Consider the following 17986-nt stretch of genomic DNA (forward strand, 5'->3'; position numbering starts at 1 on the left):
ATATCTATCATCCATATCTATTGAACAGAAGTACTGTATGACTTTTTCACAAAAGGAAACATAACATGTGAATATGCTTTGTTTTAACTTAAAACAAACAGCAAGGGGGCAGTTAGGTAATGCTGTGGATAAAGCACCAGCCCTGGATTCAGGAGGACCTGAGTTCAAATCTCACCTCAGACACTTGACACTTACTAGCTGTGTGACCCTGGGCAAGTCATTTAACCCTCGTTGCCCTGCCAAAAAAAATAAAAACAAAACAAAAACCAAAGGAATTCTAGAAATTCAGTGATTTTTTCAGGTGATGCCTTGAAGGATCGTGAAGCATGTGAGAGTATACATATTTATTTTAAAGAAAGGAACAAAAAACACATTACTATAATGAACACTTTAGGCATTGAATAGAAAAATCATCACGAACTCCTAATTCAATCCATTTTAATGAGAACTCTTCATTTGTTTCAATAAATTTCAACTGAGAATGGAAAATACCTTAAATTGTGATTTATCTTTTTTAATAATAAAACCATATGATAGGAATAAAATAATGTTTTGAAGACAACATCTTTAATTGAATTTTAAAATGCTCCTATAGTTCAATTTGAAAAGTCTAATGGATTTTGTGACATATTTTGTAAACTACATGTAATATTTCCAGAAAGTGCTTTTAAAAAGGATTATTTTTAAAGGTCATATCATAATTAGAAAATTTGTTGAAACAAAAGGGGAAACTCTCATCTTGACATTCTATGGCTATTACAAGTACAAAATAATAGCTAATTAATTGTATCCAGTAAATCAAGAGGTCTCCCTAGAGTTATACACAAAACAGTGCTGACTTCATTAGATTGCATTCTCTCTCTCTCTGTTACACCTATTCCCCTGTTTCCATTCAGCTTCTGATCAGGTCTTTTCTATGGCTTATTGAAGAAACATCTTTTTTTTTTTAATAGCAGGCCAGCAGATTACTGACTCACAGTTATATACATACTATTCTATTCAAAGAATTCACACAATTCCCTTTGTATCATCTTAGTTTGAAGCTATATGTTTGATCCATTTTAAACTATTTGTAGGTCCATGCCATTCACCCAAATATGACCTTATCTTTTTTTCACTTTTGTGCTTTCCTATTTTTTTTTAATACACATGAGCTTTGTGAATGCAACAAGGTCTGCCCTAAAACACCATTGATACAAATAATTTTTCATTGGGCTCAATTAAATTTAAGTTCAATCAATATTTATTAAGTATTTTCTGTATGGAAGGCACTCAATAACATTTCTGTGGGCTTCAAGATCACAATAACTAAAAAGTATAAACCACATCACATAAGAAGAAATTAAAATAATTATATTTTTCTTTAATTTGTGCTACTAATCTAGTAATAAAACCCACTCGTATTATTTCATGCATTAGGAAATGTGCTGTGCTATTTCTTTATGGCTCCCTCAACTGTGATGGTGCACTCTTATCTTTGTCCAATAAGTCACATTTACTTATGAAACAATAATATTATCATGCCAGTCATTTTCAGTTGTGCCTGACTCTTTGTGACCTGATTTGAGGTTTTCTTGGCAAAGATACCGGAGTACTTTTCCATTTCCTTCTCCAGTTCTTTTTATATATGAGGACACTGGTTAAATGACTTTGACCAGCATCACACAGCTAGTAAGTATTTGCAACTATATTTGAATGCAGGAAGATGTCTTCCTGACTACAGGCTCAGCACTCTATCCTTTGTGCCACCATATGTCTATTACTAAACTATGTTTTATGAGACAATACCATGAAAATAGAAGGAGAAAATGGCTCAACTGTATTTAATATTTTATTAATTTTTAAAATTTCATTTATTTCATCAGCATATCTTTTGGTCAAACAAATTTTCTTTTAAAGGAGCCCACTGACTCTGTCTTTCTTGAATCATGCCAAACATATTTTAAATACAGCATCAAAATTCTCAAGTCCCATTATAGCCCTTTGAATTCAAAGAGCTTCCATGAGTACTGAATGTATTTTATGCCCTACTCCCTAAACTAACAGGCACTTGATTGATACTGAACATGTGCACCTTTCTCACAGTAAGGATGCCTTCCTGGGTGTCCTTTTGAGTTATGATGTCAAACATATCAGTTCCATCTCCATCAATAATTCTATATTCTATTTCAGCATTTTTTCCAGTGTCAGCATCAGTTGCTTTCACACTGCCAATGGCTGTGCCAACTGGGGAGGATTCAGGAACACGAAGATGGATGGTGTCTGAAAAAAACAAAACAAAACTAACTTTAACAGAGGTTCATAAGTATTGGGAAAATGTGCAGCAATGAAAAAAAAAAAAAGACATTCTGTTATATAGAAACACAGAGAATACTAACCAGACAGGGTCACTGTTGCATTCCAAATGTTCACTTGATGTTACCCATTATCTAATTGTCTAACCTCTGTTAATTATTCATGGTATGTATAATTATCTATTAATATCTCAGTTGGAGCAGGAAGGAAAGAATAAGAAAGCCAGTATGTTTTCCCCCAATATCCTTGGCCATTTTGTGGGAGAAAAATGTGCTGTCCTTGGAGTTCCCATCTCTTACTACACTCTCATTTGGTGATCATATCAGATCCATGGGTTAAATGATGATGATGATGATGTGTGTTTGTGTGTATTATATATATCATATGTGTGTGTGTATACATACACACTGATCTCTCGTCTCTTTCCTGAACTCAGATCTTGTAAAGGTTGTATACTTTTGAGGAAAAAGGAAAGGGGGATTAGATTGTCTGGGAAAGAATCACAAATTTTGAGAGTTGGAAGGCATCTCAGTAGGTATCTAAGTTCAACCTACAATGCAATTGTTTGTGGTCCAAGAAGTAGCAAAATTTAAAGTCAGGACTAAAAATCTCACCTTCAATAGATAGTTCACTCTGTGCCCATATACACTTGACAATTCATTCTCTTTTTCCTCATCTCTAGAATGGGACTAATAATGCATGTAGTATTTTTCTCAAAGAGCTATTGAGAGGTAATATATGTAAAATATATTTCATGCATTAAAGTGTTGTTTCACAGAATTGAAGAATCACAGAATTTGAACAACCATCTTGTATAATACATATATAAAATGAATCCCAATTATAACAAGGTTCATTTTGCCTCTTTGGAATTTCTACTCACTGCTCCTGGTTCAGCCTTCCAATGCCACAATAACTTTAGTCCCTACTCCACAAGACAATTCTTCAAATATTTAAAGTTAGGTATCATGTCTCCCCTAAGTGTTCTTTTCTCTGGGCATAACATGTCTGGATTCTTCAAGCTAACCCCATCCATCATATATAAAAGGTCCTTCACTATCCCATTTGTCACTGTCCACCTCAGAATGTAGTTCTCAGAACTGAACACAAAACTTCAGATGGAGGCTGATGAAGGTCCTGACCTTGGGCCAGTTCCAATAAAATATTCTTTGATGATAGATTGTTTTCAAGTTTTGCTAATCTTTTACACACATTTAATATAATCCGCTGAGACTTCACTTAGTTGTGTTATACAGAATCCACTAATTGGATATGATCAGCACCATGAAATCAAATAACAGCTAGTTCTCTCTGCATCATAGTCAGTACGCATAGGGACTAAATATGATTTCCTTGATACAGGGAGTTTTAGGATAGGTACATAGCCTCTAAAGATATAGTTTTTATACTTTCCCTGCAACCAATGGTCTTAAAGAAGTGCCTCTCTAGAGTACCATGTCACTGTTAATTGACTTGCAAAGGTTTGCAAAGCAAGTGTAAGTCAGAGGCAGGACTTGAAACAGCCTACTCTCTCTTCATTGCACCATGATGTTTCTCATTCATCACTAATATGAACAGAAAATTGTTGTTATGCTCTATCTAGTTAAACCAATTCATGTCTAAATCCAAAATGTCTATCATTTTCCTGGTACAGTCATCAGATTGTACCCTATTCAAGAACTTACTAGGGACATTTCTAAAATATAAATAACCAAATAACACCAACATCACTAGAAAAGTTCCTAGATTAAAAATAATAAGACAGAAGTCATGGGTTCATATCTTGACTATTACTACATGTGTGACTTTGGACAAGTGAGTTAAGTTCTCTCTAGTTAAATTTTCATACTTATAAAACAGGAATAATCTGAATTACCTAGCCCAGAGGATGGTTAGGAGAAAATTATTTTATAAACCTTAAAATGCTACAAAAGTGTGAGTAGTTATTGTAGTCAGTAGAATAAGAAATAGTCATCTTGGCCCCAGATACCACATGGGAAAATGTTCTTACGTTTTTACCTTCTTTAAATTCTGAAAAATGACTTATACAGACAATATTCAATGTAATTTTGATGTGAATAAATGATGAAATGATGCAAAAAGTCAAAATAAGATTTCTAAATGAATTATGGATAAAATAGACATAGTTATTAGTTTCTTTTAAGAGTTTTAGTTGGAGAATTATGTTATAACAAAGATAAAATACAGTATCTGGTAAGGCTTCTAAGAAGTGTATGGAATTAGTATACTCTGACAGGTTTTTAATTTTTTTTAAATTTCCCAATAAACAATAATCTGACATCTTGGCATAGGGTTCTTTTTGCTATATCTTTCTTTTTTTCTAGAAATGTAATTCACAGAATACATTTTTCTGATTCTATTAAATAGATATTATTTTTGTTTTGTTCATCTTGAAAAATCTCACTCCAAAAACTCTGTATTTCCTTTTTTTTTCTTTTTTCTTTATTTTTTTTTTTTGCAGGGCAAAGGGGGTTAAGTGACTTGCCCAGGGTCACAGAGCTAGTATGTGTCAAGTGTCTGAGGCCAGATTTGAACTCAGGTACTCCTGAATCCAGGGCCGGTGCTTTATCCACTGCACCACCTAGCTGCCCTGTGTTTTCTTTTAAAAGAATGAAAAAAATATTTTTGATTCCTTTAGAATGGTCCATTCCATAGACTTGACTGTTGGGATTTCCACTGGGGATATGTCCTACTTTTTATTTCCACTTTCAGGGATTTTGCAATTACTTAATTTGGTTTCTTAGAGGTATACCTGGGTTCTGAAAATCTGATTGCATTTAAATTGTCATCAAAATTATGTTCAGAGATCCATAACAATGTATTATTAAATTTTCTTAATTTTTTTCTCCTTCATTAAAGATCTATTCTACTTTCTTAATTTGTTATGGAGATGAATATGGCTTGCTCCAAATAAGGTTAGTAGGGTGCAAATTCTGGCAAGTTCAGGGGTGTGCTAGTAAATATTTAACAATTGGCTCTCTGGGAAAATAAATGTATAAATGACATTTCAAAAGATTAAAATGCACTTCACATTTTCTCTCTAAATTTATTAAGAATAAATAATAAGAAAAAACACTCAAGCCCTGATTTATAGCGTTTACTAATTTCAGAGGTATAAATGCTCACACTGAAGATCTAGCAACAAGCTTTCTAGGACCAGTACAAGTTGGCTTCAAAGCAACCCTGGGAAGGTCCTGGTAAGATTGAAAGGCTGCTTCTAAAATGCATACATTTGTTGTATGTGAACTAGTTTAGCTAAATTGAAGAGGGTGTTTATCAATGACCTGGTCATGAGGAGATTGCTTTTGAGGGGTCACTTTAACTAAGTAAGAAAATTTACAATACTTATGAGTCCATAGAAGGCCAACAGATATATGAAATTATGTGCATTTTGCTTTTTTCCATGGCTTGATCTGTACATTGCCATGGACCATACAATTCATATACTATTTTGTTAATTTTTGGAGCAATATTTATATACGTGCATATATACACATATGCATTCAATTTCTACAAATTAAGAAATTCAATTAATACAATAACATTCCTCACTGTTCTATTTTAAATTACTTTTAATGTTATATATTTATTGATAAGGCATAATACTGGTTCATGATGTGTTTCATATAATCCAGATGCTTGTGTCTCAGCCTTTGTAGAAAAAGGCATCCACATCCAGAAAAAGAACTGATAAATAAAAGTATGTATAGAACTATTTTACATACATACACATTTTTCTGTCTAAAGGTAGCCATCTCTGAGTGGGGTGAAGTGGGGAAAAAACAAAAGATAAAAAGAAATTTACACAATAACTTTATTATATATTTAAAATGAATAGAAAGTTTTACATAGAGTTGCAGTTTCATGTGTAATAATCTTTTATTATACTGTCATTGAAATGCTTGTTTTATTCCATAAATTATTTTTAAAGTTAAAAAAAGAAAGAAAGGCATTGAAAAGCAGGACAGAGAGAGAGAGAGAGAGAGAGAGAGAGAGAGAGAGAGAGAGAGAAAGAGAGAGCAGTATGATTAGCAATCAGGGTACTTGGATTATAATTCTGTTCTACTTCTACCTAGCTATTTGACCTTAAGCAAGTCTCACACCTCTGTCTACTCAACTATAAAATCATTGGATTGATTTTGATAATTTCCAAGGACCCTTGCACAAAGTAAAGTTCTCTGATTCTATTATGTATTTCTTTTATTAAAAAAGTCATTGTGGAGTTTTTGACAAAATTTTAGGACATAAGATCTTTTAGAATTTTATTTAGAAATATTTCTCTAGCTAGATTTTCAAAGGAGGTAAGGCTGATATGTTTATATATTCATATGTTAATATAGAAACATGCGTGCATCTCTGTGTGCTTCTAAATGTATATGTATTATGGGCTCACATATATTTACACTAAGAATATATGTAAATGCATTATTTACATAATTTAGAATGATCCTAAAATCCATGTGTGTGAGCACACAAAAAATACTGAAATAATAACAAAATAGCATTTGAAATACTGTGTTTGTGTATCTATATCTATCTATGAATTTTGATTATAGGGTTATGGGTAATTATCTTATGCACATCAGTTTTATACATTATAGATTTGCTTATTCATGGGAAATGCCAAGGTAGTTCTGAAACACAGATTTTGAAATGAAAGCAAATCTTGCAGATTATATAAACCAAATGCCTTATTTTATGGAAGAGGATGCTAAGAAAAAGGAAGTCAAGTTAATAGATAGTGGCAGCAGAGAAGAATTTGAAACTTGATCTTCAGACTCAGTCTACAGAGTTCTCTCCACTATAACCTACTATAACTTGCTTTTTTAAGCAAATAAATTATTTAAGTGATATCTAACAAATTTTAATCATATGATATTTGATATGTAGTAGAATATATTAAGGAAATGAAAACAAGCAGAGGGGAATTGGTTTTTCATACATTGAAAACAAAAACCGAGTTGATAACCCATCCCCCATTTCTTTCTCAAAGGCATCTGCTTGCATGCTATTTATTTTTATCTTACAGTTGATAGTGCTTTAATTATGTTGTACACTTTTCCATCAATTCCAATTTGAAGCTGTTTTAAGTTCAGTCCCAGGTGCCAGATTGAATCAAATGTTTCTTCTTTAAACTCTAATGTAGACAAATATTTTCCCCTAGTTAGTATTTTTACATGCCTGATTATTCACTTCAGAACAAAGATATGGTAGGTATATGAATTTGAGGAGCAGAAATTCAATTTAGCTTTTTACACATGTTATACTAATATAGCTACACCAGGAAAACCCCACATATATATTTATAAAGAGGGCTGTTCTAAGGAGTGATGTGATTTGATGAACAGCATCTTTATATGTATCTTTTCCACCCTTTGTCCTAGTATCTGAAATGGAACCATATATTATTTCTTCTTTTGGCCTTTAAAGTTTTTCAGTGTTTAAAGATCATCTTTTAAATTGAAATATAGTATGAGGTCTGTTGTCTTAATTGGGTATTACTAACATCTTTGGGTGAAGTATTGTTGGCAGGTACTTGAGGACATGGTCTGTTAGAAATGAGACACTGGATAGCCAGGACAAGGTAAGGGCAGGGCAAAGACTGATCTGAGAGTAGGACAGGAGGATTGGAAAGGAAGTGGATATTTTGAAAGATAAAACCACCTGTTTCTCAATTTTACCTAGGTCTACTTTAAATACAGATGTGGATAAGTAGAAGAAATTTCAATTTAGTTCTCTCTACTTTTTATTATTTTTTCCATTATTTATTGTAATATTTTATAATGTGCTATTTATTGAATTATTTTGATATTTTATTTCAGTATTTCAAATGCTATTTTGTTATTTCAGTATTTTTAGTTTTTATTATTGTTCTATAAAATATTTCAATTATTTTATATTGTCAAACTTGTGCATTGAATGGTTATCTGAAATAATTTGTGTGAGAAAACTTACTTATTAGTAATCAATTTAAAATCTTTGATGCTATTTTAGATATGATTTAAAAATTAAAAAACCCAAAGAACTATGGAGAAGCAGTTATTCTATGACAAAAATGACAAATTGTATGTAGTAAAGATGATAAATGGAGAATGAATACGGGAGTTACACAAGAGACAGATGACTGGGAAGTTCTTGACTTTGGGAGAGTATTGTGGCAACACTAGGAATCTGGCTGCCACGTTTGTTTTGTATTTCTGAATGTTATAATTAAGACTAGAATGAAAGGGAATAATAGAAAATTTTTGTTTATACTATGCATGCAAAAGGAGTAATGTTCTCATTGAAATTTAACAAAAAAGTTCAACAGGAATATTTGTTTGAACACGAGAACATTTTATTATAAGGGCTGGTAACTGGAGAATAAAATAGCTCAGTAGATACCAGTTTATGCCAAAGACTTTGAGCTAAAGGACTGCTTCCTTTTTATAGGTTTTGGGGAGTACAGAACAATGCACAGAAGAGTGTGGGTGACATTATGGGGTTGAGGCAAACATGATTGCTTACATAGCGGAGGTGTGGGGAACAACATAGTTGGTGGAAGTTTGGTAATTAGGTACTAATAATGACCCCCTACTTCTCTCCAGAGACTAAGAAGTATTCATTGTTTGAGTCCAGCAAGAAGATAGAGGCCCAGACTTTTTGGACAGCAAACCAGATATCCCTAAAGCTTGGTGGTATAATGAAATTAGACCTGATTCCCTTGTGTTCACTTACGTACCCTAAGGACAACAAAATTCCTTGAGGCGAGAACATTGATTTGTGGTAGAGTTGGATTTTTATTTTTATTTTTTTTGGGGCAATGAGGGTTAAGTGACATGCCCACGGTCACATAGCTAGTAAGTATCAAGTGTCTGAGGCTGGATTTGAAGTCAGGTCCTCCTGAATCCAGGGCTAGTGTTTTTTCCATTGTGCCACCTAGCTGTCCCTAGAGTTGGATTTTTAAAAAACTTTTAATCCATTAGTGGCCAGCTGAATTCTGAATTAAGTTCAGAGACAGGGAACTATGACTTAAGCAGTTACAAGATAAAACCAGATCAAATGTAAATAATATCAATAAGAAAATGATACAGATCAAATTCAATCCTCTCAATAAGAAATACTTAAGTGCCAAAGAAGTTGTTATTACTATGGACACCTAATTCTTTTTTTTTTTGCAGGCAATGGGGGTTAAGTGACTTGCCCAGGGTCACACAGCTAGTAAGTCAAGTGTCTGAGGCCGGATTTGAACTCAGGTACTCCTGAATCCAGGGCCGGTGCTTTATCCACTGCGCTACCTAGCCGCCCCCTGGACACCTAATTCTTAATCCACTGACACTATCCCTATCCCAAAATAGGATTCTCCCCAACATATGTGAGGGAATTAAGAAGATAAACTCAAAATTCTCATCACAGCTAAAGGCTGCCAGCCAGCCTTCATGACAATCGCTTTTGCAACAACCTGTCCAAGATCAATGCAGTCTCCCACCCCTTCCAACCCTTTCCCCATATAGACTTACCATTTGTACACAAACAGAAGAACCAGATTCATCTTGGAGTCAGCTTGCGAATATAAGCCTCCAAGAATATCTAGTACATAAACTAAGGAAAATGCAGTGTGAGACCCCCAGATAACTGTGAATCTTAGCTTTCCCTAAGTCACAGGACGATAGAATCATAGATGCAATTGATTTAGAGCTGAAAAGGACCTCAGAGAAAATCTATTTCAACCCCACCCTAACCTCTCACTTCCCCCATTTTAGAGATGAGAAACCTGAAGTACATGGAAATAAAAATAATTGTCTATGGTTATACAAGTAGTAGGTTGGACAGATAGATTTGAACCTGGGTCCTGTGACCCCAGATCCTGTACTCTTTTCATGGTACAATGATGCTTCCCATAAATACTACTCAGTACTTTATTCTATACAAAGTGTGAATACTCTATATATAGCACCTACATTCACAGAAAATGCCTTGTAAAACTGTTTTCTGATCTTCTTGAGGGGCTAGTCCTCAGACTTCTTATAAAAAATCTAAGCAGGAACTGCTCAGTGATTGAAAAACACTACATTTCTAATTCTAATGTTAAAATCATACAAAGGATGATATATATATATATATATATATATGTATATATATATACAAAACAGTTTGCATCCACAACAGTTTGAAATGACCCCTCAAGAAAAATAAAAATCTTTTGGAGATAAGTCAGATGACTAAGGTGGCCAAACAAGAGGATTTTCTCTAACTGATCCACCAGTTTGAGAAACTGTCACATATGCAATGAATATTGATAGGGTGGCCTGTCTTGTGAAAGGTATTTACATACGTATCATAGTCTTAACAATGAGCTTATTAACTTGATGTTTGCTTTTATGTATTTTCAGTTTGAACTCCTTTGAGTGTTGTAATCTCAGTTGGACGCCCTATAATGCTCTGGGTTTAACTCAGTAAACACGTCATTTATAAGAAACACATCTTGAGGGTCTTGTCATTTTAGGTAGCATGCTTCCATTTGACTATACAGGACAGCCTTCATGATCTTAGCCAATACCATCAGAGATACCATAGCTCCATATTTTATTTCACATTTGATACTAATAAAAAAGTTTCCATGTTATCTTTTTAAATATTTTGTCTCCTTTTAAATCATGCTTCTGATATTATTACTCTAATTATTGAGTTATTAAATCCCAGACTGATTTTAAAGGGTTCTTTAAAAAAAATGATTTTGTTTCTGATGTAGCTATTTCATCCATACCAGAGGACACCTAAATTATATAACCTGTATTTCCAAAGTAATCACCATCATGAGTGGGTGGCACCTTGCTAAAATTACAGGTCAAAGTTTTTGGAGGAACCAAATTAGAGAGGATATGTGTAGATATGCAAGCATAATGCAATGCAATGTTAATGCTGGCAATTGTAAAACTGGAGGTAGTCTAATACAAGTAGATGTATTATTTGAGAAAAAATACAAGCATGAAGAAAGGTTATAATATATCTTATCTTCCTGATAAAGAGGGAACATGGATGTCTTTAACTTAATTTCTTTCTTTGTCTTGATAATACACCTTCCCAGGGAGGTGCTTTAGTTAAAATGTTCCTGATGATTTTAATATATGCAAATGGAATCTGGAATACCTTTAGGATCCCTAATCAAGGGAAAGCTGATTCTACAAAGTGAAAATTAGCAATTAGTAAATCCAATCTATTTCTGCAATAGATATAAGTATTATGGAACTGTCCAATAAATAGAAATTTACTGAATATACATTTGACATTCCTGTATAAATCTTCTAGAACAATATTATTGGGAACTCTTATCAAACAATAAGTATTTGATTGTTAATATACAAATACAAAAACCTAACAGCAAATATACTTCAAATCTACACAATACTTTACACTCAAGTCCTTTGCTTTTCTGACCTTTCACTGACCACACCTTGACAAATCTTACCTGTTGATTACTACCATGAAGATGGACAGTATCAAGTAACTGATGATTATATCAATTACATGATATTTTTATAATTTCTTTTTTCTCCTGAATTCTTTTTTTTGGGGTGGGATAATAAACATTTTTATATAAAGTCTTGAGTTTCAAATTCTATCTATCCCTTCCCTCCCCCCAGGTAGTAAACAAAGAGACATAGGTTGCACATGTGCAATTATGTAAAACATGACCATATTAGTAATTTATTCAAGAAGACTGTAATAAAAGAAAAGAATGAAGGAAATAAAATGAAAAATATAATGCTTCAGTCTGTTCCATAAATATCAGTTCTTTCTTTGGGGATGGGTAATATGTTTCATTGATAGTCCTTTGGGATTGTCTTGGATCATTGTATTATTTAGAATAGTTAAGTCATTCACAGTTCTTCATCAAACAATATTGATGTCACTGTGCACAACATTCTCCTGGTTCTGCTCATGTCACTATACATCCATTCATAGAAGTCATTCCAGGCCTTTCTGAAATTATCCTGCTTGTCATTTCTTATAGAACAATAATATTCCATTAAAATCATATACCACAGCTTGTTTTTCCAGTTGATGGGTATTGCTTTGATTTCTAATTTTAGCCACCACATAAAGAGCAACTATCAATATTTTTGTACAAATAGGTATTTTTCTCTTTTGGGGAATATCTTTGGGATATAAATCTAAGTAGTGGTATTGCTGAATCAAAGAGTATGTACGGTTTGATAGCCTGTTGGGCATAGTTCCAAATTTCTCTCCAGAATGCTGGATATGTTCATCACTACACTAATAGTGAATTAGCATTCTAGTTTTCCCATGTCTTCAACATCCAACATTTCCCTTTTTTGTTATATTTGCCACTTTGATAGGTGTGAGGTCATACCTCGGAGTTGTTTCAATTTTCATTTCTCTGATCAATAGTGATGTAAAGCATTTAAAAATATTACTATAGATAAATTTCTTTGCCTGAAAACTGCCTGTTCATATCCTTTGTCCATTTATCAATTAGGGAATGACTTGTATTTATATTTGAGAAATGAGGATTTTTCAGTGATGCTTGTTACAAAAATTCTTTCCCAGCTTTCTGCTTTCCTTATAATTTTGGTTACATTGGTTTTGTTTGTACAAAACCTTTTTCACTGATATAATAAAAATTATCTATTTTATATTTTTTAATGTTCTCTAAATCATCTTTGGTCCTAAATTCTTCCTCTGTTCATAAATCTGACAGATGAACTATTCCATTCTCTCTTAATTTGATTATGGTATCATTCTTCATGTGTAAATCATCTACCTATTTTGACTTTATTTTAGCATATGGTATGAAATATTAGTCTATACCAAATTTCTTCCATAATGTTTTCCAGTTTTCCTAGTACTTTTCATGAAGAAATGAGTTTTTTTTTGCCAACGTTTGGATCTTTGGGTTTATCATATACTAGATTACTATAGTGTAATTCATACCTAATCTATTCCACTGATCTACCACTCTATTTCTCAGCTAGTACTGATTATCACTTTGTAATCTAAGATCTGGTACTACTAGACTACCTTCTTTCATATTTCCTTTCATTGATGCCCTTGATATCCTTGAGCTTTTGTTCCTCAAGATGAATTGTGTTTTTATTTTTTGAGCTCTATAAAATATTTTTGAAAGTTTGATTGCTATGGCACTAAATAAATAGATTAATTTAGTTAGGATGTCATTTTATTATGTTGGCTCAGTCTACCCATTAGCAATTAATATTTTTCTAATTGTTTGGATTATTTTTATAATTTCAATTTAGTATCTCTCACACCACAAATTTTCACCCTTCTCAATCTTCTTATGAAGCTTCCGGGGGGCCTTGCCTCATACATCAACAAAAAACATTGAGGCCATTCCCAGAGAGCTACTTCTTTTCTCCTCTTCATTATCTCACATTAGTAATCTCCCCCAATATTCCTCTTTCACACCTGTATCACACATAGAGTTGGTCTTTCTCCCTGACTAGTTAAAAGCCTCAACATGCAGCCTTCATCTCATTCCCTTCTGTCTTCTCTAATACATTGCATCCTCTAGCATCAACACTTTTTTTTTTTATCTCTTTATGTGCTGGTATGTGCTGGTCCAATTCCTAATGCCTACAAATACACCCATACCTCCTCCATTCTTAGGAACAAATAGAAATAACAAAAATCTCACCTAAATCGAATGCTACTTGCTAGCTATACCTTATAATTTTCTTCTCCTTCATCATTAAAATCTTTGAGGAAGCCATCAGTGACTCAGTGCCTCCACTTCATCTCCTCCTCCTTGATTCTACACATTCTGCAAGCTGAATTATAATCTCTGTTCTCATTTGCAGCTTCTCTTTCCAAAGTTTTCCATGACATTATAATTAAAAAATCTAGTGGATTTTTCTCAGTCCTCATACTTCTTAAGCTTTTTTTTTTTTTTTTTTTTTTGGTGAGGCAATTGGGGTTAAGTGACTTGCCCAGGGTCACACTGCTAGTAAGTGTCAAGTGTCTGAGGCTGGATTTGAACTCAGGTCCTCCTGAATCCAAGGCCAGTGCTTTATCCACTGTGCCATCTAGCTGCCCCTTCTTAAGCTTTTTGTAGACTTTAGTACTGTTGATTACTCTCTTTTCTTGGAATTCTCTTTTACTTGGATTTATAATCACTGATCTCTTCTGATTCTCCTCTTACCTTAATAACCACTCCTCAGAGTCCTTTGTTACACATGTTTCTCCAGTTCACATTAAGTAGCCATCAATATGTTCCAAGGCTCTGTCTTGAGTCCCCTTTTCTTCTTCCTCTGTACTATCATCAGCTCCATTGTAGGTTCTATTGTCATTTCTACAGAGATGATTACTAGATCCACATATCCAACTCTAATCGTTCTCCTGAATTCTAGTTTCCTGTCACCAAATCTCTTTTAAACATGTCAAATTCAATGTCCAATAGGCAATTTAAACATGACACATTACCTTTCTGCCCAAACATTCACCTCTTCCCAACTTTTATATTATTGTCCAGGGCACCTCCATTTCCCCATTAATACAAGTTTACAATCTCTGTGTCATTCCCAACTCCTTATGTCTATTACCTCACATAAATGATTTGTTGTTGGTTTGTCAAGTCTACCTTCAGAATATTTCCTGTATATGTCCTCTTCTCTATATTCATCTGGACTATTGTATTACTTTTCTGTATTATCCCTGCCTCAATCTATCCTGTACTCACCTAGCAAAATGATTTTCCTATAGCGCAAATCTTACCATGCGATCATTCCCTGTTTTGCCACTTGATAAACTCCAGTGGGGCCCTATTAGCTTTATGTAATAAAATATAATCAAATATAAAATGTATGCTTGGCATATAGAGTTATTTAAGTCCTGTCACCTTCCTTCCTTCATAGTCTTATTATACTTTACTCCCAAATTTTACAGTTCAATTATACTGGTTTACTTGTTTCTTGCACCTGACACCTGGTCTCCTGTCTCCATGCTTTTCTTATTGGCTATCCTCCATGTTTGGAATATTCTCCTTGCCATCCTGCTTCTAATGTCTTCTTTGTGAGATTACCTTCCATTTACATTGTACACAGCTTGTATAAATCTTTGCATGTTTTCTCCCCCATTAGAATGCAAGTTTCTTAAAGACAAGTACATTTTTTCCCTATCTTGAGTGATTAGCACCTTCCCTGGAACATAGTAAGTGCTTAATCAATCTTTGGTGACTGACTAGATTTCTTTCTGGAGTACTCAGTCTATTTTTTAAACTTTGAAATACAATTACAATATAGGATAAAGGATAGCTGAAGCCTTTTGATTTCAATTACTTTAAGAAGTGACTTTGTCAACTTAGATATTCAAGAGGACACCTGAAAAGTTTTATATTAGAAATGGACATTTGTGCATTTCAGACAAAGCTTACTTTAGAGGTTTGGTTAATTATATATATATATATAATATATATATACACACACATACATATATATATATACATATATAGATACATGCACATACATATACATACATATATATATATGTATATGTATGTGCATATATATATCATTTCAGGAATAGTCCTTTTAATTAGTAAGTTTAATTATTTAACAATTATGCTAAATACTTCACATGAAATTACTTACAAATGAAATTAGGTACTATTAATTTTAAGCATAAAATTTTTATATAATTTTTTTTTCAGGGCAATGAAGGCTAAGTGACTTGCCCAGGGTCAAGTGACTGAGGCTGGATTTGAACTCAGTTCCTCTTGAATTCAGGGCTGCACCACCTAGCTGTCCCTGCCCATTTATTTTTACTGGATATACATCAAATGGCATAGTTTCAACAATGGACTTTTGTGATTAAATATGCATATGAAAAATTCCAAGTAACAATATTTATATCTAGAATATATATTAGAATTCTCAAGACATTATTACATACACTAAATTTAAAACAGCATGAAGGGGATTTATTTTGTATAGGACAGCTACATGAATAAACAAAATCCTTTGAGGGCATTAAGAGTCACTGACAACAACTGAGAGTCTTCTGTTCCCTAGGAAGCTAAGGATCCTTAGAGGACAGCAAGGGGATAGAGAAACCAGAACCTGGGGGAGGCAACCAGAGAATCCATAGGAAGGAAGGAAGCAGAGGATTATCAATCATGTATATACCTGAGAAGTATTTTTTGAATAATAGCAATAAAAAACAAATAAAAATGTTACTTTATAAATATGAATCAATCCACTAGCCAGAGAGAGAGACAGGCAGACAGAGACAGAGACAGAGATCATTTACATTTGTCAGATCAGTCAACATGATCAAGAAATGGATTAAGTTTAGGCATTTATATGCTGCTTGATCTAATCTAGCCATTGGTATACTTCAGTAAACCCAGTATCAGTAAACTCTGTAGTGAGGCATTGCAGGTGGCATTCTATGAACCTGCTACATCTCTCACTGTGTGGTTATACTGGGAGAAAAGCACTATTCTATGGCAGACTGCGAAAAATCTGTTATGAATAATAGCAAAGATGGTGTCAGGTGGAAATTTGATATTCTGATCTCTTCCACCTATAGCGCTTACTTCTCTACTTTGCACAGCTCATGTTTACATGAGTTACTAACACAAGTAACAAGCCAAACAATTACTCAGTGGATTCAGTTAGTATAGGCTGAAAATCAGGGTTATTCAGGGGAAAAATGTATAAATAGAAAAATAAGTAAGGTCTTCAAATGATTTTAGGCAGATTTTTGTACAGACCCACAAAATGCCTTTTGATCTTGCCTCTTTTTTTTGTATACAAATTAACAATTTTATGAATGAGATAAGGAGATAAGAGTATGCTACATTAATAAGTACATCACTTAATCTAAGGTAAATTGTATTTTCCCATTGTCGATTAAATTTTATAAGTTTTTGGTTATAAAGGCTATTATTAAATAAGACTATATTTGAATTTTGTTAAATTAAATTAAATTGACTTAAGTATAACTTTATCTTTTTTTTTACATAATCCTTGACATTGTAAATGACAACAGTAAGCCCACTCCTTCAAATGCATTTGGGAAGAGACATTTACATTCATTTACTGTACATTATTGGAAGTATTAATAATGGTATATAATTTATCATGAAAGCAACAAAGTTTAAATGATTAAAGGTACACTGATGAGATTATCACTTAAATCAAAAAATGTACTCAGACCTAAAAGTTACAACTGTCTTCCTTTTACACAAGCTAATTTTTCCATAGTAGCAGATATAGATTTATCTGCTTTAATTTTAGAAATTATAGTTTCAATAAGAGAAATTTTCTATACAATTCAAAATTCTACAGAGTGAGAAGTTGTTACAGAAAGGTGCAACAACGTCAATAGAGAAAGCAAAAATGTGAAGTAAATTCATGTTTCAAAATCTCACTTTCTTGTCACCATGGCCAACCCTCAGCAATCCTGTGAAGTCTCTGAAGCTTTACTGGGTGAACTTCATGCTATATCCATATTTTTCTCCCTTGGAATACCCTATTCCTTCACACCATGGATGCAGTGCTCTCAAGCTATCCATCACTTCTGATCCAGAAGAAAATCAAATAATAGACTGATTCAAACGAAAAATGTTTCTGAGTTATTGTGTTACCCTAACAAATCACAAAAAGCTATCCAGAGACCTATACACAATCCTGCATTAAAACACTGATAA

At 33.3% G+C, this 17986-nt stretch overlaps 1 protein-coding gene across 4 annotated transcripts in view; it reads right to left on the minus strand.

Annotated features, from left to right (window-relative positions):
- Positions 1-17986, minus strand: part of LOC122735941 (cadherin-10) — a 301841-nt gene that overhangs the window by 54640 nt on the left and 229215 nt on the right. For all 4 annotated transcript variants that reach the window (XM_043977833.1, XM_043977831.1, XM_043977834.1 and 1 more), the window contains exon 6: positions 2075-2262. In XM_043977833.1, the coding sequence (XP_043833768.1) occupies positions 2075-2262 (188 nt within the window). The remainder of the gene's footprint in view (positions 1-2074; positions 2263-17986) is intronic.

The sequence above is a fragment of the Dromiciops gliroides genome, chromosome 1, assembly GCF_019393635.1.
Source record: "Dromiciops gliroides isolate mDroGli1 chromosome 1, mDroGli1.pri, whole genome shotgun sequence".
NCBI lineage: Eukaryota > Metazoa > Chordata > Mammalia > Microbiotheria > Microbiotheriidae > Dromiciops > Dromiciops gliroides.